At 41.9% G+C, this 26,814-nt stretch overlaps 3 protein-coding genes across 5 annotated transcripts in view; 2 read left to right on the top strand and 1 right to left on the bottom strand.

The window, feature by feature from the left end:
• galt (galactose-1-phosphate uridylyltransferase) overlaps positions 1-15,218 on the bottom strand; it is a 31,787-nt gene extending 16,569 nt beyond the window's left edge. For both annotated transcript variants that reach the window (XM_086187478.1, XM_086187479.1), the window contains exons 1-7: positions 15,083-15,218; positions 14,354-14,523; positions 13,817-13,892; positions 13,059-13,107; positions 6,367-6,496; positions 6,010-6,066; positions 542-664 (exon numbers count right to left, since the gene is read on the bottom strand). In XM_086187478.1, coding sequence (XP_086043604.1) covers positions 542-664; positions 6,010-6,066; positions 6,367-6,496; positions 13,059-13,107; positions 13,817-13,892; positions 14,354-14,523; positions 15,083-15,119 — 642 coding nt within the window. In that variant the 5' untranslated portion in view covers positions 15,120-15,218. The remainder of the gene's footprint in view (positions 1-541; positions 665-6,009; positions 6,067-6,366; positions 6,497-13,058; positions 13,108-13,816; positions 13,893-14,353; positions 14,524-15,082) is intronic.
• Positions 15,219-15,533: 315 nt separating this feature from the next.
• On the top strand, positions 15,534-18,565 carry sigmar1 (sigma non-opioid intracellular receptor 1). The gene is made up of 5 exons (XM_086187199.1): positions 15,534-15,802; positions 15,944-15,995; positions 16,252-16,400; positions 16,482-16,574; positions 16,788-18,565. Exons 1-5 carry the CDS (start codon positions 15,658-15,660, stop codon positions 17,015-17,017), a joined length of 669 nt encoding a protein of 222 aa, XP_086043325.1. The 5' UTR covers positions 15,534-15,657; the 3' UTR covers positions 17,018-18,565.
• Positions 18,566-19,907: 1,342 nt separating this feature from the next.
• Positions 19,908-26,791, top strand: katnal2 (katanin p60 subunit A-like 2). 2 transcript variants are annotated; one of them, XM_086187815.1, is made up of 16 exons: positions 19,908-20,044; positions 20,553-20,623; positions 20,914-21,080; positions 21,178-21,214; positions 21,315-21,411; positions 21,491-21,580; positions 21,719-21,769; positions 22,746-22,823; positions 23,173-23,271; positions 24,013-24,076; positions 24,147-24,265; positions 24,472-24,563; positions 25,042-25,152; positions 25,246-25,408; positions 25,527-25,629; positions 26,118-26,791. In XM_086187815.1, exons 1-16 carry the CDS (start codon positions 19,994-19,996, stop codon positions 26,279-26,281), a joined length of 1,557 nt encoding a protein of 518 aa, XP_086043941.1. In that variant the 5' UTR covers positions 19,908-19,993; the 3' UTR covers positions 26,282-26,791. The 2 variants fall into 2 exon arrangements, with proteins under 2 accessions (XP_086043941.1, XP_086043943.1); XM_086187817.1 differs by having other exon boundaries at positions 26,142-26,789.
• Positions 26,792-26,814: the final 23 nt, after the last annotated feature.

Raw genomic sequence — 26,814 nt, 5'->3', positions numbered from 1 at the left:
TGGAATAAAGTGCAAAAAAAAAAATTCCTTCAAAAGTAAAGTAAGTAAGTAAAACAGGAAAGTTTTTAGTTTCACTTAAAGTAACAGGACTTGTTTTTCTTTTTCAAGTGACTCTTTAATGAATAAAGCACCCACTCCCACCCAGAAACCTCCCGGCAAAACAAAAATCCAAGCAGAGGGCCATGGCTCTGCAGCAACAGTTGCCACACACAAGTGAAGATTGAGCCAGATCAATTTAGTACGAGTCTATATTTTCTCTTTCAAGAGAACGTGGCAGACAACCCCCCCCCCCTCAAGTATTTGCAATTTAAACAACATTTATCTCTACCTAGGAACGAAACAGGTTCTCAGTGGTGTGTCTGTCAACACGATTACAAAAACCACAAGAAATTAATTGAATCTGGTGGAGGGGAGTGGCATGGACCGAGGTAGAACCCTTTCAGTTTTGGAGTAGATCTGTTTCTTTACCTTGAGTTCGCCTCAGCGAAGGTATGCGTCCTCCGAGTACCCTCTTGTTGTGTTTGTATCGGGTGTACTGTACCTTTCTCTCAGCCTCCTGCTTGGCGTACTGCAGCAGCAGTGGCTCTCTGTACTTTTCATAGTATTTTCTCTGACAGCGATCCGACAGAGCCGGCTCATTAGGCAGGAAATTGCTGGCCCAAACCTATGATGTAACGGGAAACAGGGAGGAGACGGAGGGAGACAATGATGAGACATGACAGAATTGTGGAGAAACCATGTCGTTAGGTGCACCACCAACTGGGTAAAAGTTGGGAGCGTAAACAAAGTACATGAAAACAGAAAGCAGTGATCGAAGTTCCATTCCTAGCAGACATTGTGCCACTCAGGCCTGCACATTCCTAACACACTTTCGATGAGGGCCATTTCGAGCTTTAAATGATGATGGGGAAGGCTCTCTGTCATCCAGGCCATGGTAACTCTGGTGCTGGGTCGTAGGCAACTGAAAAGAAGATCTAGGCCTCTTGGATGAGAGGCAAAACATCTTCAAGCAACTGAAACAAGTCCAGTTGCCTGTAAAAGAGCACTTAAGAGCTTTTAATCATGAAAAAATCGAATAATGTTCCAATGTTGCTGAAACAGCAGATGTCAAGAGGTGATTTGTTTTGTCTAAAAGCAACATCCAAGACAGCTGTCGTCTTTCAGGAGCAAGGATGGGATGAGAATGTAATTTGCTAACGAATGCCTGCGAGTGGATTCGGATATTTCATCTTCTACAATGCACAGCATCCTTGACTCAAGAAATCTGGAGGAACTTTTGTCTTTTGGGACAAACGTAGCCTGGATTTCCATGATCTCCACATGGATCCACCACATGTTCTCAGCAGATCTTGGTTACGTTCAGTGGCCACTGATATCTACCAGTGCCACTTAAAATGTTCGCGTGCAAAAACCAGGGAACCTTATGTTAACATGTCTGGAGGCTCCGTAGACTCAAAGGCATCCGCGATGGACCATCACATACAGGAAGTGTGTGGTCAGATGAGTTAGAATTTCAGGTCTTTTTTGGGGGGGAAAAATGGACGCCATATGTGTCAGGTCCAAAAGCCGGTCTCCATCATGGAACTGGGTTGTGTAAGCGCCCTTGGCAAGAGGAAATTCAGGGGAACATGTGTTGGTTTCAAAGCAAGATCTTTTCCTGGAATGTTCATGCACATTTTATCAAACTGGCGTCTTTAGTCCATAAAGAGGTAAATAGTTGCCCCGACTCTTTTTTTTTTAATATTATATATGTGTGTGTGTGTGTGTGTGTGTGTGTGTGTGTGTGTGTGTGTGTGTGTGTGTGTACACAGTATATGCTTGGGTTCCATGTTTCTAATGTTTGCAATTGCAAGGACCCTGCTTTTCAGGTCATGTGACTAACATCTTTTTGAGAGACGGCCGTCTCTCGAATTGAGGGGGAAAAAAGGTGACGTGTAAAAAAACAAAACTGTAGTAATATTCCTTTTTTTTTTCATTTGCCCTTTTTGGTTAAAGAGGCAGCAATGGCTCTTTTGTGTTTTGTTTTGGGGGTTTTTTGATGAGAAACTAAAAGAAAAAAAAATCACAAAAACTGGTCCTTACCTTCATTCGTGCATTTCTTTCAAGTGTAAAAACAAAGTGTCAAAAGGTACATGGACAAAAAATTGTATTCAACATAATAATGTGCTATTTGCTGTCCTCAGTGTTAAACAGAAAGGGAGACAAGAGCGACCTGACTGTTTGATCCAGCTGCCATTATTCTGAGGTTTCATAACCCACTTCCCTTCCATGCTTTTAAGATCACTAATTGAGTTTTCCCTGAAAGCTGCTAATTTTCATTTATTCAACCGAAACTTGAAGACACTGAGACATAACGGAGACAGGGACTTTATCGTAGTTATCAGCATGAGCTGGGATTCATTAACTCAGCCATTAAAAGCTCTGAAAGCGTATTTTCTGTATCAGTTTCAGATAGAAACTGGCGTCTGTTCTTGTTTTTGGGTTGTTTTGGTTTGTGCTCATCAGGACTTTTGATATTTTGCTTGGGAAAAAAAAATAAAAGCATCTAAGCTTATAACCTGTATTTAAAGACCATATACACTCTATGTTGAACTAAATTATAATGAAGTTGCACACAAATTATTGTAGATTTAATATCACAGACATGTTAAAGTTTGTTTCATCAGTAACTGGCGTTTTCTGGCGTTTATCTGCGATTTAGCGGCTCATTTTCCTTCATATTCTCATATCCTCACCTTCTTTAAAGAACTGCCCAGGTCCTTTTTAAGCAATTTTTTCTCTCTCGCTTAAATCAACTCCTTATAACGTTTTGTTTCCAGTTTTTTTGTGTTTTCTGAAAAACCTCGATCAAATCACTGAGGCCATTATTTTAAGAAGGCGGCGATACGAAAGATGTTCAACTCTGTAAGTTAATATCACAAACGGCTAAATGTTTCATTTTCAAAACACACTTTTAAGCTAAAAATGGGTTCATAATGTAGTTGTACTTCATTTTATGGACAAAAGTGAACCAAATGACTGAGATTCTTGTTTGTGTACACTTGCACTCTTAACGATTACAAAAGCAGGCAGGACTGACGAATCATTTAACGACCGACTTGCTGGTAAATCAGTATTCAAGAACGCAGTTAACAAGACTTTTGAATAAGAGGGATTAACATATGAGGCGTCTTTAAGGAAAATGTCTCCAGCCCGAGACCCACTCGGACCCTGCTGAATGCTAGTTAGCTTAGCACAATGAAAGGTAGTCAGTGGGAGGATTCCACCAGAATACTGATGAGCTATTTCTGCACTGGGTAGCTGATTGACAAGCCTTTCTGCTGCTGTCCTCAATTATTTGTGCACGTAGACCAGCCTTGATATTATCGTCTGTTTCCTGGAAGCATTTTTGCCTTTTTTTTTTTTTTTTTTTTTTTAAAGAGAGCTTTTACAACTGACAGGAAGCAGCTTGTGTCATCGGGGTTAAACAGTCCATCTCACGGAACAATCCCATTTCATTCTATGCTGCTTTTGTTTACCAAAGCAACACAGCTTCAGGCAGAGCGGCAAACTGTGCTCTGATTAAGTCATTTTTCACCTGGAATTCAGCACAGGATTTGAACTGTCAGAGGTAGCGTATTCCATTTTCCTTTTTTAAGGGTGTCATTAACACGCGTCCTCTTTAAAATTTGTGAATAATATTGACATGAAATAAAATGACCTGTAAAACAAAGCTGTAAATCATCAGAGTGGCAGCCTTAAAAGCGTTTGTATGATTCTGTACACAAATGAGAAGACGCCAGCTGAGAGGGATGTTAATATTGAATATTGGCTAAAGGCAGCAGCATTTTTATGGTCCTGGAGGGACAGAGGAGACAGACACGGTTGGTGTGTGAAGAGTATCTGTAAATACTGTAAATCTGCATGACGCCGGCTGTGTATAATGGTGTGTGTGGATAAATCTGCCGAGATCTGTCACTGTGGGTGTGTTTGTGCACCTGTGCTTCTGTATACAGCGCATCTATCTCCCATCCAGCAGCAGACAGTTGATTCTCTGAGACTATGAGACACGGTGCCCGAGAGAAAAACGAAGAATATCCTCGAGTCTCACGAGACTGGCTCTGAGAATATGAGGTATTTACGACCCTATCGCTCCTTCTTAACTTCAGAATCCGACTGTTGCTCTTCATAAAATATGTACTAAAAAAGGACTCGATAATAGTCTGCGCCTGAGAGGCGAATACTTCCAAACCCATTAGGAGCACTCCACAGATTTAATGCTGTATAAAGTCTGGGATACTTGCATAAAAAAAATGAATATTACTATTCCAGAGGCATACATTTTTCTTCTCACACTTACAAAAAAAAAAGAAAAAAAAAAGAAAGTTTTGTTCCTGTGAGACCAAAGTCATCAGATGCAATGCTGCCTAAAGTCCATAATTAACATTTTGTGTTCGTTATTCAAGAGTTTCAGATCTATGCTTCTTACTTTTTGGCCTGCAGGGACTGTCTGGCTGAACACACACACATTTACGCTGCTCTTTCTTGGACAATGATTTGGTAAGAAAAGCAAAAAAAAAAAAAAAAAAAAGGAATGAAACTGCTGGGATTCAGGTTTGATTTTTGGTGGGTTTGAAATTCTTCTGTTTTCATGTGCGATGAACAACAAATACGATTCAAATAAGAGCATTAATTGCTTTAATTGATTTTATCCTCTTCTTTATTCATTGTTTGTCCGTTTTAAAAAATGTATTTGAGCTGCCTGAGCAAATGAACTTAACAAGGAAGCATCTATGATACAGAGGGTTCAAGTCGGTTTTTCGGAGGCCCAAGACTGCCCTCTGTTGTTAGGGTCTCAATAACCTCCAGGACCTCGCAGCACGCTTTGTTTCCCCTGACGCTGCTGTTGTCATAGTCTGAGTATTTCCTAGATTTGACATGTTCTGGATCAACAAGTAAGTAGGATTTACGCACGACTTGACTCCCTGGCAAACAAAAGCAGGTCTTTGGTTGTCCCTCTGAAGGCTGAATGACGACTTAGGGAGGCCATGACCGCACATTCAGGGTTTCATTTCAGCTGGAAGACCTCTTCTTCTTTTTTCTTTTTTTTGTTGCCAGAGACAGCTGGAAGGTACAATCAAAAACTTCCGCACCATAATACAGACGTCGGGTTTTTTTTCTTTTCTTTTTTTTTTACATGTACACATATTGTGAAATATAATGTGAAATACGCCAGCGTCTAATGGCAGGTGCCAGGGAGTTTTTGTGATTACATTCTTCTTGTGATTGTTTTGCTTCAGGATGTAGCTACAGATGCTCAGAAGTCTGTTCTTGCAAGTGCGGATCCCAATTTCACATCTTTTCATTCCAATTTAGTTGTCAAGTGACTTTAAAATTAAATGACCTCTTCTGATTCGCTCCCAGGTGCCAAATGGTGCACACAGCAGTTATTTCATTTGCGTTTTTACATCTAAATGATATGACGACTGGCACACGCGTGCTGGTGCTGCGGGGGCCACGGTTCTGTTGCTGCAGCATCAGATGCGAGAGGATTCACACAAAGGGGAGGGAATGCTGCTGAGCTTGTCAAGAAAGTTGCTCAAGTCCAGTCTAAAGGCAACTGATAATGAGCTACGTGGGTTGATACAACATGAACGTGTATGGAACAAATATTGATAGGGGCAGGATGTTCTCAGTGATTTGAACTGAACCACATGTAGTCTAAAATACAGGGACTTCAGAGGCAAATTGACATCATTTTTCTTAGAATTTTCTAGCTTATTCTATTTTGAAATTGAATTGAAAAGTCTGCAAGATTTTTGTTTTGCTTTTTTGTTTTTCCTTCATTCTCACCAACACATTCTCACACTAATTGGCTCTTTCTCAACATCACACAGATGACAGGACGACACGAGCTGGCAGGTGTGAATATATATATATATATATATATATATATGTAAAAATAAATCACATCATCTCATTGATAGTTGGTATGGTAATGCGTGTGTGCGTGCATGCATATTTGCTGACCTGACAGTGAGGATGTGGATTTGAACAACCCATCGTAGCTCCTTTATTCTCAAAGATCTACAAAAATGAGGAAAAGTAAGTTAAAGTTACGTTTGTGGTGCTTAAGAGATAATAGAGGAACCGTGATCCTTAACAGTAAATTATCAGATGATATAGGCACACTTTGTTAACGTTCAGAGAAGAAATGGCAATGTTTATGCTGATATTTGGTCATTCGTACTGTTTTAAAATCTCTCAGCTTAACTATTATGAAAAAATAAAATTATACGAAAACTGTACTTTGTCCAGACATAATCCTGTGGAGGGACAACTGGAACAGTACTTTGGTGTTACAGAAGTTGACTCTACATCGCATACCTGAACCCAGTGGTAGGTGGGGCCTAGTTCCTCCATGAGCTCCGCCCACTTGTCAATCACCTTGACAACCTCCTCTCTTTTCATGAGCGGGAGAGTGACATCAGACCAGGGATGGAAACACATGACTTTACTGAAACAGAGGAAGAAATAGGATGAGAGCATCTGAATTAGTAAACCAGTTAGCCATGTGTATAGCGTTGAACTAAAAGCACAAGTTAGCAAAACGTATTACCACTGAACTCTTAAGTTAGCAACATTTATGAAACTGAACTCATGTTAGCAACATTTATAACACTGAACTAATAAGTTAGCAACATTTATAACACTGAACTCATAAGTTAGCAACATTTATAACACTGAACTCATAAGTTAGCAACATTTATAACACTGAACTCATAAGTTAGCAACATTTATAACGATGAACTCATAAGTTAGCAACATTTATAACGCTGAACTCATAAGTTAGCAACATTTATAACACTGAACTCATAAGTTAGCAACATTTATAACACTGAACTCATAAGTTAGCAACATTTATAACACTGAACTCATAAGTTAGCAACATTTATAACTCTGAACTCATAAGTTAGCAACATTTATAACACTGAACTCATAAGTTAGCAACATTTATAACACTGAACTCATAAGTTAGCAACATTTATAACACTGAACTCATAAGTTAGCAACATTTATAACGCTGAACTCATAAGTTAGCAACATTTATAACACTGAACTCATAAGTTAGCAACATTTATAAAACTGAACTCATACGTTAGCAACATTTATAACTCTGAACTCATAAGTTAGCAACATTTATAACACTGAACTCATAAGTTAGCAACATTTATAAAACTGAACTCATACGTTAGCAACATTTATAACACTGAACTCATAAGTTAGCAACATTTATAACACTGAACTCATAAGTTAGCAACATTTATAAAACTGAACTCATACGTTAGCAACATTTATAACACTGAACTCATAAGTTAGCAACATTTATAACGCTGAACTCATAAGTTAGCAACATTTATAACACTGAACTCATAAGTTAGCAACATTTATAACACTGAACTCATAAGTTAGCAACATTTATAAAACTGAACTCATACGTTAGCAACATTTATAACACTGAACTCATAAGTTAGCAACATTTATAACTCTGAAATAATAAATAAGCAACATTTATAAAATTGAACATCTATAACACTGAACTAATAAAAGTGTTAGGAGGAAAAATTCCATTTCTGGGTAGCACAGTGGTGCAGTGGTTAGCACGTCACAGCAAGATGCGAGAGTCTCCATGTTCTCCCTGTTCCTGTGTGGGTTCTCTCTGGTACTCCAGCTTCCTCCCACAGTCCAAAGACATCAAGAGAGGACGAGGCTGATTGATACTCTAAATTGACTGTAGGTGTGACTGTGAGTGTGAATGGTTGTCTGTCTCTATGTGTTGGTCCTGTGATGGACTGGTGACCTGTCCAGGGTGAACCCCGCCTCTCACCTGAAATCTGCTGGGATAGGCTCCACCCCCCGTGACCCTTAACAGGATAAGAGGTAGAAAGAGGATGGATGGATGGATAGATGGATGGGTTCAGTATAAAAATTAATAATTGTACTACCAGCTAGTTTGTCTGGCAGGATTACGTGATAAAAATGAGCCCAACTTGGTGGAGGGGGTGTTTTTACATGACTCAACAAAGCATCAGTTGAATTTGGAACCAGATCAGTTCAACAAGAAGAAAAACTGCATTTTCTAACTTTGGAGTTTGGCTGCAGCCACCTTGGCTGGTGTACGGAAGGTGAGATAATCATGCTACTGCGCCACAGTAACATCATATTTACAACACACTTTTAAAAAGAATCAGAATCTAAAAAAAAAAATCAATTACCAGACAATTATCAGATGATGTATTGTTGTTTTTTTTTAATCATAAAAATCACAAACTGGTAGTTTGGAGCGATAACAACATATCTTTATGGTTTTTTTGCTGTTTTTCCCTAACGAGGAGAACACAGTGAACCAGTGGAGCTTTAGATTCAAGACTCAATCACTTTTCACCAAAGTGTGTGAGCAGAGTTCAGTACGTATGTGTGTGTGTGTGTGTGTGTGTGTGTGTGTGTGTGTGTGTAGAGGAGAATGTTTATGTTTGCTCCCTCTCCCCATCCTCCTGAACCCGAGAACATCACCTCAGCTGTCAGTCAGGGAACATGATATTTCAATCGACAGGGTGGTTCCTCGAGGGTCTGAGCGGCTCGTACATGATCAATTATTGATCGTGACTTTGGTGTTTGTGCTCCAAAAAAACTGAATGGTTGTAGTTATGAAATGTTCATGAGTGTTAGAAGGAGATCCAGCCCCCTACTACAGTGTACTTCATCCAGTCCAAGATAAATTTACATACACTTATATGAATTCAACATCAACGCATTGGAAAAAATTTCATTCTGAAGTCTTGGCTTTCAAACTCCTCTCATGTATCTCTTAGATCTCACACTAGCACACCTCATTAGACTTAAGTAGTATTGACCCAACATTTCAGGAAAGCTGTGATAAAGAATTGATTCGAACAAATCTTGATTAAATGATGCATAAATCAAATGACTCTCAGATTTGTTTCAAAGTGTTTTAGTGACTCTGGAATGAAAAAACAGGCGCAAGCAACAAGTTAACATGTACTTTTGGACCCTGTTTTACTAGTTTAATCAGTTCTGGGTCAAAAAAAAAAAAGAAAAAAGGAAGTTGAAGACAAAAAACAAAACATTAAAATCCTAACAGTCCAAAACTAACATGACGCTACGAATGAGGTCACAACAGGTCACCCCAACTAACTTTGTCCCTCTGTTTTTTGGCGTGATGGAAACCTCTAGTGACCTTGAGACAAGGGAACCAATAGCTGAACAATGCTAACTTACTGTCACTCTACGGGCCTGGTTCATGAAATTTTCTTAGGGACAAACCCACGTTGAGCGCGCGCACTATGCGTCCTCCTGACAGACGACAAACTCCATCACCCAGTGTGAAATGCAGAGATGTACCTGGCTGCTATGAGCGTAATGAGCCTTGTGTGAACTGATCTGACAAGGCCTCGAATGTAAGGAACCTTTATTATCTGAGAAGAGCAGTAAATGGGAACAAAGACATGGATCCATTTAAACCTATAAGTACCTTTTTTAAACTGTATGTCTGCCTGTAATTTAAGCCCAGGCAGTGTTATGTGGATTGTCACTTTCTAAATGGCCTGCCAAAAGCCAAGACGTCTTATCTAATATGAGCCTGTCAGAGACAAACACAGCTCGGAGGGAAGAAGCACACGATGTGCTGCAGATATAGCAAAAGAAAATACGTGCCGTTAAACTGCGAGGAATAATGAATAAAAAAGCCTCATTCTGTCATTTTTGGTTTCTGTTTGTGTTCATAGTCAAACTGAAAGGAACTGAACCAAGGAGTGAAGGGGCAGCACTCAGGTGGGAACACGACTAGAGGTACGTATCTTGCTACAGAGAAACGTAATTTGCGTCTCTGATCCATGAGTCAGATCACCTTCGAGAAGAAAAGTGGTTCTTCTTTGGCTGATGCTCCATCCCTAAAACAAGCTGTGGCTGGTAGTTAGTGCACAATCCTGCTATTAGAAAACGGGTAATTATCAAGTATTCATGATGTTTCATTGGCGGAAACTTCATGCGGAATTTCCATACGAATCTGATTTATAATCTAATATAGAAAACAAAGTGTTTCTGAATCTTTATTTCATGGGAATGAGAGATGAGATGGAACATACACCGTCGATCAATAACAAACATTCTCACCTTATCCCGTCTCTCTTTTGTCTCCCATGACCCAAATCCGCAAAATCCTACGTCCCATTTTGTTTGCCCTCTAATTGGCTCTCTGAACGTTGCTGCAGGGCAACAAGCTTTGTTTCAAGTTCCCTTTACTTGGCAACAACAGTGAGTGAACTGAGCGGACTGCAAATACGCTACCTCAGAGGACTGCTGCACAGCGTTTTTGAACAAATATGCATCTTGAGAGGAAGGGAAATGAACAAACTCACAGAGACTGAAGAAGAAAACCCCGATACTTGACGTCAAGACGGTGCAGCGTGTCAATCAGTGCTGGTTCTCTGCCAATTTTCTCCATGAGAGTGTGTGGGGGTTTTTTTTGCACAGCAAGCAATAATTGGCAGCCTCTGCTCCTGCCAGTGCATGTGATATTAACACACAGTTCACTTTTCCACACGCCGTACAGTGTTTTGATTGAATCTATTATTCAATCGTTATGTAACTCTGCTGTCAGGCAGAATCACTCAAGTATTCCTGAAATGGCAGGATGGTTCAGGAAAGATAAACATTGTCTGGCAACAATGTATCTTTGATATCATATAAAAACGTGGGATGGGTTTTGTATGTGTTTGCAGCCATGAGTTGTTACTAATGAGTGCCTGACGCCGCAAAAGGGAAACAAAAACTTTTACTGAAAAGCTTTTGTGCGACTCGGTTGACTGTGGATGTGGTGACGGTGCATCTTGTGGGCTACAGTGGAGGTGAGTGACAGGCGCTTTTCACAGCAGGCATTGTGAACACAGGTGTAGCTGATGAGCACAATCAAAGCTGTGTTTGGTGTTAACATCCGAGCCCACCTGATTGGAAGCGGGTCATAATTCATAAACTACACCTGTGTTTAACCTACAATGCCTGCTGAGAAAACACAATTCATAACCTGACTATGCTATGCTACAGCTATTCAAAGGGCTTTTCAAATGATGCTTTTTCTATTTTTAGATTTATAACACAACAGTGTCCTTAGGTTTCGCTTCACTGGAGTTGAGCTGATTAGTAAACCCAAGTCTCTCCTCTCCTAAATACATTTTTGTTTTTTGTTTTTTTATTCTTTTTGCTGCTAATTTGGTTTATGCGGTCAAAAAGACAATCTTGGGATCCAAGTCATTAGGTGGACGGGCCGTGGAGACCAGGGTGTCACCAGCGTATAAAGCGATGATTATAAATCAAGATGAATAGTGACTTTTTAGGCACCGAAAGTATATTAAATTTGAAATAGTCAAAGCACATTTACCAATTGATTCTGTCTGAGCTCTGACCCTTGATTCAAGGAAGGAACATCTCCCTTTTAAATCTTTTCAGTTTTAAAATACAGTAATAAGTCAGAGCCTACATTATCAGAAATAGAACATTTCAAAGTCATCTTCCACATGTAGAAAAGATATTAATGAAAAATGTACTAAATTGGCCCCAAAAGTGACAAAAAGCACTATGTGAGATATATATATCTATATATAGATATAGATATACAGATATATATTTAGATATAGATATAGATATGATAAATGCTAGAGACATTTTATGATCATTGTCATTTGTGTTTGAACAGGAATGCCGCAGCCCTCCATGTAACACAGCCCAAGGGAGAACCAATTAACTTTGAGGTCAGGCTCTTGAGCGTAGCAAAATCAAAATGATATTTTTTACACTTGGTTTGGCTTTTCTTTGGGTGTTCTGTAGTCTCTAAGCTCCTACAACACATCACATCACCTTGGCAGAATATTTCCACGTTCCTTCTGGTTAATGTAGTTGCTCAGTCAATGATCTCGACAAGGAATGTTGCAGGCAAAGGCGTAGAACTGCACGGAAATGGTCAGTTCACTCAAAGAAGTTTCTGGTTGATACCATGAAACATTATAATGGCACATCTTTATGAATAAGGTTCAGTAATAAAACCTATTCCCCACTCCCTTGATTTATTACAAAAAGAATGTGGGACTGAGACAATATATGTCACCATATTCTCCATATATAAAATATATAACATCACACAGTACATTCTGATGATATATGACTCATTCATATTCTGTATTCATATGCTCTCCTTGATGGAGGTACTGTGTGTACTCTGAGTACTTTCCAGTTGATACTGCATTTGGTTTTGTAATGCCTTGTAATGAGTAACACTAATATTTTAACTGGTGTAAGTGATGTTATTGTATTTACATATGTATGACCATGCAGGAAGAGTGGTTGTTGGTAGCAACTACTGGGGACACAAATAATCTCAGTTTAATTGTGAACTGAATCCTCTTCCATCATTCCATCCTGTAGTTTCTGCAGAAGCACTGATGAGGAAACATTACCATCTGCTGGTGGCACAGAGGAAATACTATAACGTGCGCGCTGTGAGTTGGTGATTTGCATAGTTCACCGTGTCCTGAAAAGAGGCTGCATGTGGTACTTTGATTAAAACAATTAACTTCACCTAACAGCTGATTAGAAAGATGATGCTTAGCAGCAGGAAGTGGCAGCGCCCCAGCAGGACCACTTTGATCACACACCCCAGTGCACGTGTAATTATTCATATATTTAAATGTATTATTGTTTTTAAAAAGGAGCGCTGATCAAGGTGCATTGTAATTACCTTTCAAACACATGAATTTTCTATGCATGTGTTTAACTCTCACGCCATTATCAGCGAGGTACAGGGCAGGATAAACGCTGCTGTGTGATGTATTGCCTATCTAATGTTCATCATCAGTCTCGGTGTGTTTTCAAAGTAGAACACACAGTTTTTAATCCGTCTAAGAGACGTGACAGATACCGACACGCCAACAACTTCTACACTGAGAGGCGGCTGAACTTCCAGGGTCCAGTTTGTGTCGTGACTCAACATCAAGCTCTGCTCTTACCAGACGCCCCTGGCAGCTCTGGACTGGAACAACGCGTGCTGATCTGAACCTGAAGGACACAACAGCAAACATGACCTGGTTTTCATTTTTCTTTTTTGGGTGAAAAAATACAACACGCAACAACAACAACAACGCAAGACAAGTGTGACACAAACAACAGTAACAAGACAAAACACTGAACATAAAACACAGTGTTGCGTCGTCATAAAATATATCAAGTCAGAGTTTGGTGGAGGCGGGTACCCATAAGAAGAGGTCGTAATCATCATCATCATAATAGATATCATTGCAATCATATTATAAGAGTAAACATACAAAATGAAATGATTTATTGAGGCTTTCGTCATAGGTGTATTTAAGAACAGGTGTCAACTCGTTTGCTGCTGGGGATGCACCATATTGGAGTTTTTGCCGATATTTAATTGCTGATCATTTGCGACTGATTTGGCCGACAACGGATGTTAACCGATACCCACCCATATATACAAACAAATTAATGAGATATTCATATTTGAAAAACATATTTCAGCAACGTGAATTCAAAAAGCAGTGTATGTCTTTAATGCACAAACATTAGGAAGAGCATAAATCATATCTATATAAAATTGCTTCCTCAAGACGATGAATGATGAGCAAGACGAACAGACGTGCAAAACTGGGCTGGCTTTGTATTTTCCTACACAGCTAAAGTGCTGCGAAAAGCAGAGGATTTACAAAAGACAAAAACAATATCTAACAGGATGAGGAACGTCTCTCACCGGGATCCGGAGCATCTGGCTGCAGAGCAGGAAAGTCGTTCTCAAAAACAAAAGTGTTATCGTAGTCTGGATTCACCTGAGGAGACACAGGGATGAAGATGAGAGAGAAAGCCCTGTAACATCAGAGGAAGTAATATTGACTCAGTATTGCTGAAACTCTTCTCGGTTTGGTTTCATTCCTAAGATCAACCGCTCAGTGCACTGCTGCATTGTGTGTGACTGCAGTTGACATCCGTTGTTGACTACAGGCTACAAGGAGCCACAGCACGCCGCCTGCTGGGGATTGTAGTGCAACACGCTGTAAGCTACGAAGAAATAATGAGTCAACATCGAAAGTAAACTACATGCAAGTGGTTTGATGTGACGAGGACCCCCATGTCTCTGGAAGACCCGGGTCAGGGACGGGGTTGCCAGGGGTCGAGCGTGTAACTGTGTGAGCATGAACTTCAAATAAAACCCACCAGCAGAGGACCACATGTAGTTGTCCTGATTCTTACTAAACTAACAGTCGTTCTGTGTGTGTACGTGTGATCTCACCTGCCCATTAGCACGTGTGTTACCAGGACAGAGAGGATTGTGAGGGTCATATCGTGGTATTTGTTCCTCAGGAGGTTTCTCTACTTGGCCAGCCCAGGGTCTCTTCATGCGGTGGGCAGATACCAGGACCCAGCTATCCCTCAGGGGGTTATAACGCAAGTGCTGGTGCTCTGACGAATGCACACCATCAATCAAAACAAACACACAGACACACACACACACACACAGTCGCAAAAGAAGGCAAAGGTTCTCTCGAATGCAAAAAAAAAGAAAGAAAAAAAGACAATGGTTATGTGCTCTTCCAGCAACAGGTTGCACAGTGTTGTGAAATGTTGGCTGCAGTAACTTTCATCATCCAGTGAGTATTTTGAAAGAACATATAAACGCCTGCAGTGACAAGATTTGAAAGCTGCCAGCTGCAAAACTAAACGTCAAAACCTGCAGCAGAGGCAGAAGCCTGCCAGTCACGAGACCGCTCAGGAAAAAAAAAAGCCAAGAGTGAAACTTTATCAATGCAGGAAGAACTTCCTAAGTTTGCTTTCCCTTTAGACAATGTCACACAAATACAATTTCTGTTAAAACAATTGGTCGACATTTCTTGTATGCAAACAGCATCTGTAAAGGCTCTTAATAAAACTGTAGATTTAGTGCGGATGAGGACTAACAGCAGCTTCAGAGGTTCAATGTGAGAGATCTCTGTCACGTCATTCATTTCTATCAAGTCCACACCTTTTGGATCGAAACTGACTCCGTCGTTGACACTCATGACGACAGGCTCCTCCGTTTACTAATTGCACGGTTTAGTTTTACTAAACTTTGGCAGCCAGCTAGCTAAGCCCTGCAGAAGTACCTGTTCGGAGTGAACGCTGCTCGGTGGTGAGTTCCTGTCCAGAGGGGCGGGCTCTTGTGAACATTCAAGTATGTCTGCACGTAAGAATATAATCAATAAAAGACCCACAGTAAATATAGAGACGGACAAATAATGAACTAATTCAACTGAACACATTTCGAAAATGTAAAAACGAGAAAAAAATATTGACTTTCAAAACAAATCCCGATGTGTTGTTATAAAATTGAAAATACTTAACGGGGGATTTACATAGTCCACTGGCAACACCGCTGGACAGGCGATCGTCTCGTCCTCTGATTGGCTGAGCAGTCCGTACCGCCCCCACGTGACCAGGAAGAACCTGTCAGTGTCACTCTTCTGCCGGTGGCGTGTCAGGAGCAATATTATCTCCCTCACCCTCCACATGTAGCCTCTCCTGTCGCCGTGTCTGTGTTTGTTGGTTTTTGTTTCAACCATGTCTGTCGTCCAAACGAGTTTAAGACTGTTGGTGTTCGCCGGAGTCACCGTCCTCGCCGTGCTGCTGCTGCGACACTGGATGGCCACCAAATCTTACGTTTTCAATAAAGAAGACGTCGCCAAATTGGCCAAACAGTACGCAGGTGAGTTAAGCGGGAAGGAATGTGTCTTTTAAAACGAGTCCACACGCGTTCTCAGTGTCGTCCAAAACGCACATTTACGTGTTAGCTTGAGGGTTTAATGGCTCTGTGCTGTGAGTGTTTACTGTGTGTTTGTATTCTCAGGGCAGGATCATGAGCAGGCCTTCAACAAAGTGGTGGTGGAGCTCAGGAAGAGGTAGCGACACGGTCACACGCCAGATATTAACATACAGTAGCATGGCAACAGTTCACACACATGACATTTCTGTTCCTCCAAACATCATAAAATAGGCCAACTGTTGAAATGTCATGTGATGATGTGGGACAGCTCCATTGGCACATATTATTGCTATTAATTATTATCGAACATGTTTAGATGTTACTAGACGAGGAGCTAAATGTTGGATTGTGTGTTTAAACCCCAGCTAATAAAGCGCACTGTGTTCAACTAGGTATCCAGGCCACATCCTGCCAGACGAGGACCTGCAGTGGGTGTTCGTGAACGCTGGAGGCTGGATGGGTTCCATGTGTGTCCTCCACGCCTCGCTTACAGAGTACGTGATGCTGTTTGGCACTGCGGTGGACACGGGTGGACACTCAGGTGAAGACACAAGACATATTTGAGAGTCTTTATCTTGGATCTCTTCCTCCGGTATTTCTGCATGCTCTTTCTCTCTGTCAGGTCGTTACTGGGCTGAGATTTCAGACACGATCATCTCCGGCACCTTCAGACAGTGGAAGGAGGGAACAACGAAGAGTGAACTTTACTACCCTGGTAATACGGGAACGCGCTCTAATCTTTGTCTGACCTTTGTCTTCCTGTCAGAGGGATTATGCAGAAACACTGAGGCTGAATTTTTATGGCAAAGTTGTTAAACATGGTGAAAAACTGCATTTATTTACATCAAGTTTGGCTGAGTTCTCACAGTGTATTAGAACGGGGGTAAAAGCGAGACTCGGTTTTACTGACTGTCACGTAATCCTGCAGGCGACACCATCGTACACACCGTGGGCGAAGCCACATCGGTGCAGTGGAGCGCCGGGACGTGGATGGTGGAGTACGGCCGAGGTTTCATCCCCTCCACACTGGGCTTCGCGCTGGCGGACACCTTGTTCTGCACCCAGGACTTCCTCACCCTGTTCTACACTGTCCGCATCTATGTCAAGGGTCTGCTATTGGAGGCCGGCACCCTACTCACAGAGGCCGGCGTTTTCTGAGGCATGGTGGAACCTGGGGACACTTACAGGTTTAGGGACATAATAAATTGACCTATTTGACATGCGCCATGTTTTTCCCCTCCATCGTGCAAGGGGGAAACGTGATACCTGATGATTCAACAGTTTTTACCTGTGACTGAAAGGTACGGTTACGGTACTGGTATGTACGGTTTATCTCATCCAGTCTACAGATGGAAACTTACAGAATGTTTTGTTTGAACTCATTAACATCGATAAGAATGGCCTCGATTAAGAACACCGAATCAAACCCTGACCAGCCCCCCCCCCACTCACCTCAAGCATTCCTTTTCGAGCTCTTAAACTGCCCGTACTGTCAGTGAAGTTTTTGGTACCTCTAAAGGGAAATCATCTCGGCTTAAAGAATTAAAAGAACCTTTTTGTAAATGAGCTTATTGTTTATCCTCCCCAGAGCCAGGGAGGAAAACAGATCCCCTTCACCCCTCTGTGCTCCATTAAGAAGCTGAGATCTTCAGAGACCATCAGATGCTAGTTAGCTTAGCACAGTGAATGATCGTGGATGGGAAATATCAGCGGGGGCGGGGGGGTATCTACCTTATTGTGCGCCTCTGGGGAGAAAGGGCGATAAGAGTATTTACCCAAAATGTGAGTTCCTTTTAAGGTATTTTGGCTTGAAAGAGTCTTTTTTTTTTTAACAACTTCAAAGATGAAGCGCTGGAGATCAAACTGGCTGTCACAGTTTTGAGGATCGATCTACCTGATGAAATCGTCACCGAACCTAAAAACTATGAAACCAAGACGTGAGATTTTCCCAAAGATCCGCATTTGCGCTGAAGTAAACCAGCTGTGTAATAATGTACCCTCACTTGTCGCTCCAATAATGAGCCAATGATGTTGACTGTCTTTCAGAGCTACGGTTCAATTCTTACATTTCACCTCATAGTTTTGGACCTGTGACTTTTCTACAACGTGTCACAGTCTGAGGAGGAAGGTTTTATCCCACCTACGGCGCTGGAGCAACAGAAACATGTTTGTTCATGTCCAGTATTTTTGTTGAAGATAAACACTGCTGTCCTGTGCTGCAGGTCCTCGCGACGCGCACATCTGATAGCGGACGTGTCATTCGTGCCATAAGATGAACTGAATTTGTAAAATGTGAGTCCATTTAAAAAAAAAAAAATCAAGTATTTTTACAAGTTTTAAAAGGACTTCAGAGATCCTCTTGAATGAATTTTACAGGAACTTTGCACTACAGCCTGGCGTTCTCTCTTCATAACAAAACCCTAAACACAAGCAGTGGTAAATCAAAGATTTTTGGAAGTACCCTACTTGGGGATTATACTGTAAATGCAAATTACTGCTGCTGGGGAATTTCCCACTTTCTTCCTTTTCCAATGAAACTCAACTGATGCGAGAACCCATCTCGGACCCCGTGGGACCCCTGCAGGAGAGGAGTGTAAGCTGCAGCTAGCAGCAGCAGTGTGGCGTAGGATGGGTGAATGTGCAATTTACTGTAAACTCAAGGTGGAAGCTGACAAAGCCAGAAGGAATAAATGTTTTTTGGCAATGACACAAGTCTGTTTCATTACTTTATACCGATTAAAAAGTAAAAGAGGGAACAGGGACCTTTAGATGTTAGAGGTCAAGTGTTGCTATGGGACCAAATGTTAATAGATGACAATGGTGCTTTAAATGATGCTGGATTCAGGACTATTGTGTTTTGCAGCAAAGTCTATCAACTGCATATAAATAAACTCTTAATGCTGCACTGAATGTAATTAAGCACAGATGGTTGCACCTACAATACAATCACTGGGGGTGTATTTAAGGTGGTAAACAGAATTTAAATGAAATAACAAACATGGCACCCAGGAGAGTTAAACACAGCGATAAAGTTAGGGGTTGTGCAGGGATTCTACGTGAACAGATGGTATTATTCTATAAAACAGGTCGTACAGACAGAGCTTCGTCAAGACAAGCAGACAACCTGATTTTCTCTCATCTTATGAGTGAGGATGGATGTGTGTGTGTGTGTGAGTGTATAAAATATACTCAAACATACAGTTCAAGGTGATTAGTTACAGAGACAATCCAGTCAGATGTGGTAGATAGACCGAATCATTCCATCATTATTAAACAAAACATCAGAGCTCTTGGGTGGTGCAGTGGTCAGCACTGTGGCCTCACAGCAAGAAGGTTCTGGGTTCGAGTCCCGGCTCGGGCACGGGATCTTTCTGTGTGAGTCTGCATGTTCTCTCCGTGAGTGTGAATGGTTGTTCGTCTCTCTATGTTGGCCCTGCGATAGACTGTCGACCAGTGCAGGGTGGACCCCGCCTCTCGCCCGTTGACGCTGGGATTGGATGGATGGATCAGAGCTTTTCCCTACCCTCTAGTGGACAGTTGAAGTATAACATTCACGCGTTGTCCAGGATATAACAATGTGTACGTCTCAGCGCATATAAACTCTAAATGAGACAAGAGCAATTTACAGTTTACTGTATTTGTTCTCAGCAGGCTCTTTTCACAGCAGCCATCTTGTCAGGTCGTGGCAGGTCTAATTAATAATATTAATTATGGCCGATGTTCCCTGTAGGTCTGGGTCTTTACTTTGTACATGCTGGCTAATTTGAGTGGCTGCGACAGTAAATGGAACAGGACCATAATTTAATTTGTTCCACCTTAATTTAGTCATTTTGGAAACTACATTTCACTTTTTCCCAATATGTTTTTTTGAAAATATCACTAAAATTAATCAACTTTAATGTAATTAATTAAATCAAAGGGACAGGTTGCCCCCCCCCCCCCCACACACACACACACACGCAAACACACATTCTCAAATACCTGTTCTTCTTAATGATGCTGCATAGCAATGAGGGTGCTGAGAGAATATACGGAAAGTCCCGAGGGACAAATCCCTAACACTATTTTTCAGTTTAGCTGACAACAACTAAGGACCAGCAGAGAATCGATTAGAATATTGTGAAAAAAATCACAATGGAACTTTCATATCAATCCATGAAAATCGCACATCAAGCCCGGGAGGCGGTGAGTGAGAGATGTTTTCGTTTGTGGTGTTTTCTTGCAGTTTTGTTGAAAACCTTTGTAAGCTAACAAAGTTTAGCTAGCGTTGACGCTATGCAAAAACGGACCGTGCTTCTGCCCATCACGGACAGCATGTCTTCAGGGAAAAAGACGGTATGTTGCTCCAATGTTGTACATTATATAACATAAATTATCACTTCAATCTTGATTTTTGGGCTGATTGTGCTAATAGAGTATGTGACTGTGAGCGTCCCCCGGTTGCCGTGGTTACCTGTCAATCTGTCATTTTCTTTGGTGATTTGTCGCCCTCTAGTGGCTTTAATGATGTTCTTTTCAAAGTTCTGAACGTTCGAGGGGGAAAGTACAGTTTCATGAAACTACACGTCTTTTTTCAGTCAGACATGTGTTACTTTTCAAATCAATATGTCATAATGACATTAGCTATAATTAATAGGATAGAATGACTCATTTTGAACCTGTCGGTGAGTTTGTTGGTGTTGTTGTCAAACAGGATGAGCTGAGGACTGAAATGAGGAGGAAGAGCCTCCTCATCCTCATCTACCACCACCTCCTGGGACAGGGGTCAGTATAAAACATTTACCGTGCAGGTGTGGGACATTAATGCATCTTAAAAAAGGAACTATCAACAAAAGAAAGACAGAAATACCCGCATTGTGAGTTTAGAACTTTTAACTGTTGGAAAATCTAGTGCTTATCACGGTAAATGAAGGTAGATTTAAATTGCAGTCCTTCTGTCTGTATCTAGGCAGAAAAACACCTAAATTTATCAGGCTCTCAACACAGAGGGCGGACAAAGTCGACCTTGGTTGTAATCCCAACAGTGTGTGAGTTGAAGTGTGTCTGTCCTCCAGCTACGTGGCTACGGCAGTGGCCTTGGACCAGGAGACGAATGGGAGCGTGAGGAAGTTCGAGGTTTGTGATAATATTGATCTGGAGATGGCGCTGATGGAGTATGAGAGCTACCACTACGTCAAGTTCCAGAAATATCCCAAACTGATCCGAAGAAAAGAAGAAGCGGGTGAACGCAGCAGGAACGCAAAAATATCAAATCACATCCTTCAGTGGGATGTATTCATGAAATATGTGGCGTTGCATTTCTTCTTTTCTTTTTCAAGGTGAAACTAGATGTGTGAGGAGTGGCGGAATAAAGAGGCGAGTGTGTTTCTGGGGATGAACAACAACATAACAAGTGAAGATGCATTCTTCCATTGACAGCTCTCTCTCTCTCGCTCGCTCTCTCTCTGTCTCTCAGGAATTCTTCCTCAGCTGTGAAGCCTCTTCCTAAAATCAATGCTCCTCAGAGAGTAAACTCTGGAGCCAAAAGGATCGCTGCCAACGCACATCCAAATGTACTTTTCAACATGAGGTGACCCACATCGGTTTATTAACGCGTTTATTACACCTTGATGATGGTTCTCCATTTCCCAGGAGGACGGTTCCTGGGTTCCTCCAGAGTCTTCAGACTTTGGTCTCAATGTTTCCTCCATCAGGAATGAACCAGCTGCCACGCACAGGAAGGTAGAGTGAGGACGATGGTTCATTCATTTGTTCTTCAGATATCGCCTCAATATCTGGATATCTTCTGTATCCTGCTTCAACTTTTCATCCTCCCTCCTTTTTTTTAAGATTTCAAACTATTTTCTGGATCTGTTCCAGGGCCAGTTGACTGACGGCAGAGGAGCGGGCTGCGCCGACTCTGACCAAATGGTGACACCAGTGAAGCGTCTGAGCAAAACTACAATATAAACTGAGAAGTTCTTGTTGATCATTATTCAGAACGCCAGTTTTTCTTGTCAGTGATGAGAACAAAGAGTAACACTGCAAAGTGTAGAGGCACAGTAAAATAAAAAACATGGGATCACAACAGCCTTTATTGTGAAAAATATTTATATTGAATGTCAAGAGATAATAATCTCAGAACTTTGAAATAAAAGTGTGAAAATCATGAGATTAAAGTTACATTCATGAAAGACAGAAGTAATAAAATAATAATAAAAAAGCACAAATGATACGTATTATTCTGTTACGTTATAAATTAAAATAAATCAAAATTATGATAACTGAAAAATGATGATGCCAGGAAATGAATTCATGACATTAAAAGTCATAACTATGCGATACCACATATTTATGAGATTGAAAGAAGTCAAAATTAGAAAAGTAAATTATGAGGTAAAAAAGTAGATGAGGGGTGAGATAAACAGTATAAGAATTAGACAATGAAGAAGTCAAAATTCAGAGATGAAAGTGAAACGTAGTGAAACGTATAAAAGGCTCTAATAAAGACATACGTTGAAGTTATGAGATTAAAAAATCCAAAATATGTAATTAAGAATGAATGAACATGATGAGATCATTTCTAATTCTCCTCTGCTTATCTGTTTAGTTCATTATTTCGTTTTTTTTTTTAATCTCATAACCATGATTTGGGAACGTAGAAATTACATCACATTTGTTTTTTTGTCTCCTGATTACAATTTTGCATCCGATCATTTCAAGTTTTTCATCCATGAATGGTTTTAGATTTAGATTTTTACTTTTTATGACAGAACTTTCATTGTGTTGTTAAAGCATTTTTCATAATTGTGACTTCCCATTGTTGTGTTTGATTATCAGGTTTTGTCGAATTCTTTTTAGATTTTCCAGCAGAAATGAGCTTCCCTGTCATTGTGTGGTGTTGTAGGAACGACTGCTGAAGCCCCTCAGTGGCTTTTCTGGAATGAGTGGTGAGATGAAAGAACTGGCGACAATCATCAGCAGGGTAACACACGCACATGCACACACACGCGCGCACACACACGCGCAACAACAACATGATTTCTGAGCTGGTGATCTTATGTCTTGAATGTGATATCAGGAACTGACCACTAGAGAGCAGCAAAGAGCTTTATTGTGAAAGAATAGATGCGGCGTATTAATGAAGGCTCATGTTCTATTTGTTTCCCTTATCTGATGTTTCACTCTAAAGGACACCTATTTACGCAAGCCTGAGTGTGTGTGTGTGTGTGTGTGTGTGTGTGTGTTTCTAGCTGATATGTCCCTCATGTATCACTCATTCTGTGTGTGTGGGTGTGTGTGTGTCTGTGTGTGTGTGTGTTCACCTCCTAAAGGACATCTATTTGCACAGCCCAAACGTGCGATGGGAGGACATCATTGGCCTGGAGGACGCCAAGCGATTAGTCAAAGAGGCCGTCGTCTATCCTATTAAGGTGCGCTCGCTGTCCGAGGACGCTGGTATTTCAGCGCCGCTCGCCCAGCTTCGATTCTGAATACATCTCCTTTAAAGGGTTTAAAGAGAAGGAGGCCGGCGGGGTCAGGCCAGTCCGTTAGTCTGACATTAAATCTATATCTGGGATAATACAGTAACACACAGATGGATAGAATCGTGGCAACAGGAAGTGACACACCTGGCGCCACACGGGTGCGATGCTGTGTTAGCGTTTCAACCAGCTGCACACAGTTTTATGCTGCATACACAAATAAAAAGCTACCATACATGTGCAGACACACGCCTCTATCATCATCACGCACACCTTCCTGACGGACACCACAAATCAGGTGGTCTGCATCGTCCTGACATTTGCAGACAGAGATGAGGACGGATGTGTCCATCTTCTATTCTGCTGCTCTGTTTTATTGAATAACATCTCCCCTCCACATTCCCATAATCCCCGTCCGTCTCCATTATTATTCATCCTCTGGGGTAGAAGGTCAGAGTGGTGATTTGACTGGGCCTCTGTTTATCACCCAAGATTCATAGCAATTTACGGCTGGTGGTATTTGCAGATCTGACTCGGTCATACATCAGGCTTAGCACTTTTCTCTGAGTGTGTGTTGTTGCAGGAAGTTGAGAACCTCAAGTGCGTGTTCTCCAAATGAGCATTTAATGTTTGTTTATCTTGTTGGTCTAATTCGGCCCCCCACCCCCACCCCTTCCATTCACTCCACAGTATCCCCAGCTGTTTACAGGCATCCTGTCACCCTGGAAGGGTTTACTGCTCTATGGCCCCCCAGGTAAGACCTCACCTTTGTCACCTCTGCGTGCAGGAAGCTGTTCCCTGATGTGTTTCTCTCTCACACTCAGGTACAGGTAAGACGCTGCTGGCCAAAGCTGTAGCTACCGAGTGTAAGACGACCTTTTTCAACATCTCAGCCTCGAGCATCGTCAGCAAGTGGAGAGGAGACTCCGAGAAGCTGGTCAGGGTATGTGAGTCTTCACCTGATCTCACACACAACATCCACCAGCACAAGTCGGTTCAGTTCTTGCTCAGGGACATTTGGTCAGGGGCTCTGGAGGAGGCAGGAATCCCATCTCATAAACCTTGATGAATTGAGATATATGTGAACGCCAAACCACGTCGTGTTGCACTGTCCCATGTCAACTGTGTGTGTGAACTGTGTGTTCTCAGGTGCTGTTTGAGCTGGCCAGGTACCACGCCCCGTCCACCATCTTCCTGGATGAGCTGGAGTCAGTGATGGGCCAGCGAGGGAGCAGCCTGGGGTGAGCTTGTGTCCAGCTGCAGGACCGATTACTCACCCTCAGTGAAATTAATAGAAAATACACATTTTTTTCCCCTAACTTTAAGAACCCAAAGAGCAGATTCACCCTTTTAGATTAGGTATTTGCTGTGATCTCAGAAAGAGCTGGAGCCCCATATTTAGTGGCCTCAAGAAAAAAGTTGTTCCCACACTTTGATGAACAGAGCAGCCAGAAGTCACATCTCATGGCTCCAAATTCCTCTTGAAGGAGCGTTGCATCTTTGAGCCACAACTCCTCCTCTATCTTCACTCCTTGGCTCTTTAGAAGATGTACAAAATCATTACATAAAAATATTTTCTTGAATAGAATTTTAAATGCGTGATTGCAAAAGAAAAAGAGTAGTCATATTTAATAAACAGCCAGACCCCCCCCCCCCCCCCCCGCCCGCCCATACTCCTGTGTGTGTGCGTTTGTGAGTGAAACATTGCTATGTGATCAGGGGAGAGCATGAGGGCAGTCGCAGGATGAAGACGGAGCTGCTGGTTCAGATGGACGGACTGGCCCGATCAGACGACCTGGTGTTTGTACTGGCCGCCTCCAACCTACCGTGGTAACACATTAACTCTCACACACACACACACAGGTATTTTTCTCGATCAACCATCTCTGATGACACGGTGAGGTGTTCTCGCTCGTCCTTCAGGGAGCTGGATCACGCCATGCTGAGAAGATTAGAGAAGAGGATTCTGGTTAGTCTTCCTTCTTCGCCAGCTCGCCAAGTCATGATTTCTCATTGGCTACCTCCTCTCAGCTCCCCGGGAGGGGTGGAGCTACAAACTGAGCTTGACTACCAACTTCTAGCAAAGGTGTGTTCGTGTAGGCTGCGTTATTGGCACATTTCTGTTGTTGACGCAGGGTGAAATTTTTCCGAGAGGAATCTTTTGTTGGCTCTGAGAGGTTGTGTGTGTTTGTGTGTTGTTTTAGGAGATGGAGGGCTACTCTGGCTCAGACATCAGACTGGTGTGTAAGGAGGCCGCCATGAGACCAGTCCGCAAGATCTTTCATGCTCTGGAGTCACATCAGGATGGTAGGACCACACACACACACACACACACACACACACACACACACACACACACACACACACAGAGCAGAGTTTTCCTTCTCAGCTCATGTATTCGTGCAGCTTTGTGTGTGTGTGTGTGTGTGTGTGTGTGTGTCGTCGTGTGTCATTTGAGATCATTTTTATTTCTATCTGGATGCTGCTGGCAGACTGGAGGAGCTAAAAAAAGCAGGTTGTTGTCTTTAACGTACACACAGTTCCAGTTTAACAGCTCACCCTTTGAACTGAGAGAAGAAATAAAGGGACAGGAGGGGAACAACAACCAAGTGCACTCACCACTTCCTGGTCCACTTGCTAAATAGGATTTATGAGTTGATGAAGATGGCTCCACTGTCACTTAGTTGTCATTCTTTGTCGTGAGACCCGTCAGAAGCCAGTGCAGCAACAACGTTCATCACAACAGCTCCTGTTTTACATAAAACACCCTGAATTGAGCCCACGTGTCCCTGCAGCCTCACCACGACTCTCCTCCACAGGAGACACTGACATGCCCTCCATCCAGCTGGAAACCGTGGCAACGGTGGACTTCCTGGAAGTGATCGCACACACCAAACCATCAGCCCGAAACCTGACGGAAAGATACACGGCCTGGGAGAGAGAGTTCAAGTCTGTGTGACTCCCACAGAAATCTCCCCTGCTGTGGTTTGACACTCCACTGAACCGTTACAAAATGAAGGATGACTCCAGGAGCATTTCAACCCTGACAACTCTCATTTCAGAGAATAAATACAATCATCCAACACTTCTTTCCTGTCAGGTGCCAGTTTTGCCCTTTCAAATAAATCGTAGACTTTTTTTCCATGAGCAACGCAGCTGCAGGACAATTTAGAATTTAAATTTACACGTGTGTGAATATAAACCAGGGCTGGTTGAAGTGAGGCCCAACATCAGCACCGATTTGACCTGCAACATGTAGTTAATACAAATATAAATAGACCTCATGATTGAAAAAAATGTAGAAATTGATGTGAATCACTGTTATGTAGGATTCTAATGATTATATTTTCATTATTTGATCAGGCAGCAGAGTCACTCAAGTGCAGTAATGACTAATGACATCTCTGGAAAATGGCTGTTCGCTGAGGCGGTCAACAATCTCTTGTAACATATTCCAAGCTTGTGCTACTTTTTCTACTTTTTCTTACATTG

Source organism: Aulostomus chinensis, chromosome 19, assembly GCF_037954235.1.
Source record: "Aulostomus chinensis isolate RoL2024-O1b breed Wild chromosome 19, RoL_Achi_v1.0, whole genome shotgun sequence".
Classification (NCBI taxonomy): Eukaryota; Metazoa; Chordata; class Actinopteri; order Syngnathiformes; family Aulostomidae; genus Aulostomus; species Aulostomus chinensis.
Note: the sequence above shows the minus strand (reverse complement) of the source record. Positions and strands in the feature narration are given on the sequence as shown.

Excerpts from the sequence above, each read along its gene's own strand:
- katnal2 (XM_086187815.1), top strand. The coding sequence starts at position 19,994 with ATGGAACTTTCATATCAATCCATGAAAATCGCACATCAAGCCCGGGAG. Across the intron at positions 21,081-21,177 it reads CCGAAGAAAAGAAGAAGCGG|GTGAAACTAGATGTGTGAGG; the intron begins GTGAACGCAGCA and ends TTCTTTTTCAAG. Across the intron at positions 25,409-25,526 it reads ACTACCAACTTCTAGCAAAG|GAGATGGAGGGCTACTCTGG; the intron begins GTGTGTTCGTGT and ends GTGTTGTTTTAG.
- sigmar1 (XM_086187199.1), top strand. The coding sequence starts at position 15,658 with ATGTCTGTCGTCCAAACGAGTTTAAGACTGTTGGTGTTCGCCGGAGTC. Across the intron at positions 15,803-15,943 it reads ATTGGCCAAACAGTACGCAG|GGCAGGATCATGAGCAGGCC; the intron begins GTGAGTTAAGCG and ends TTGTATTCTCAG. Across the intron at positions 16,401-16,481 it reads GGACACGGGTGGACACTCAG|GTCGTTACTGGGCTGAGATT; the intron begins GTGAAGACACAA and ends TCTCTCTGTCAG.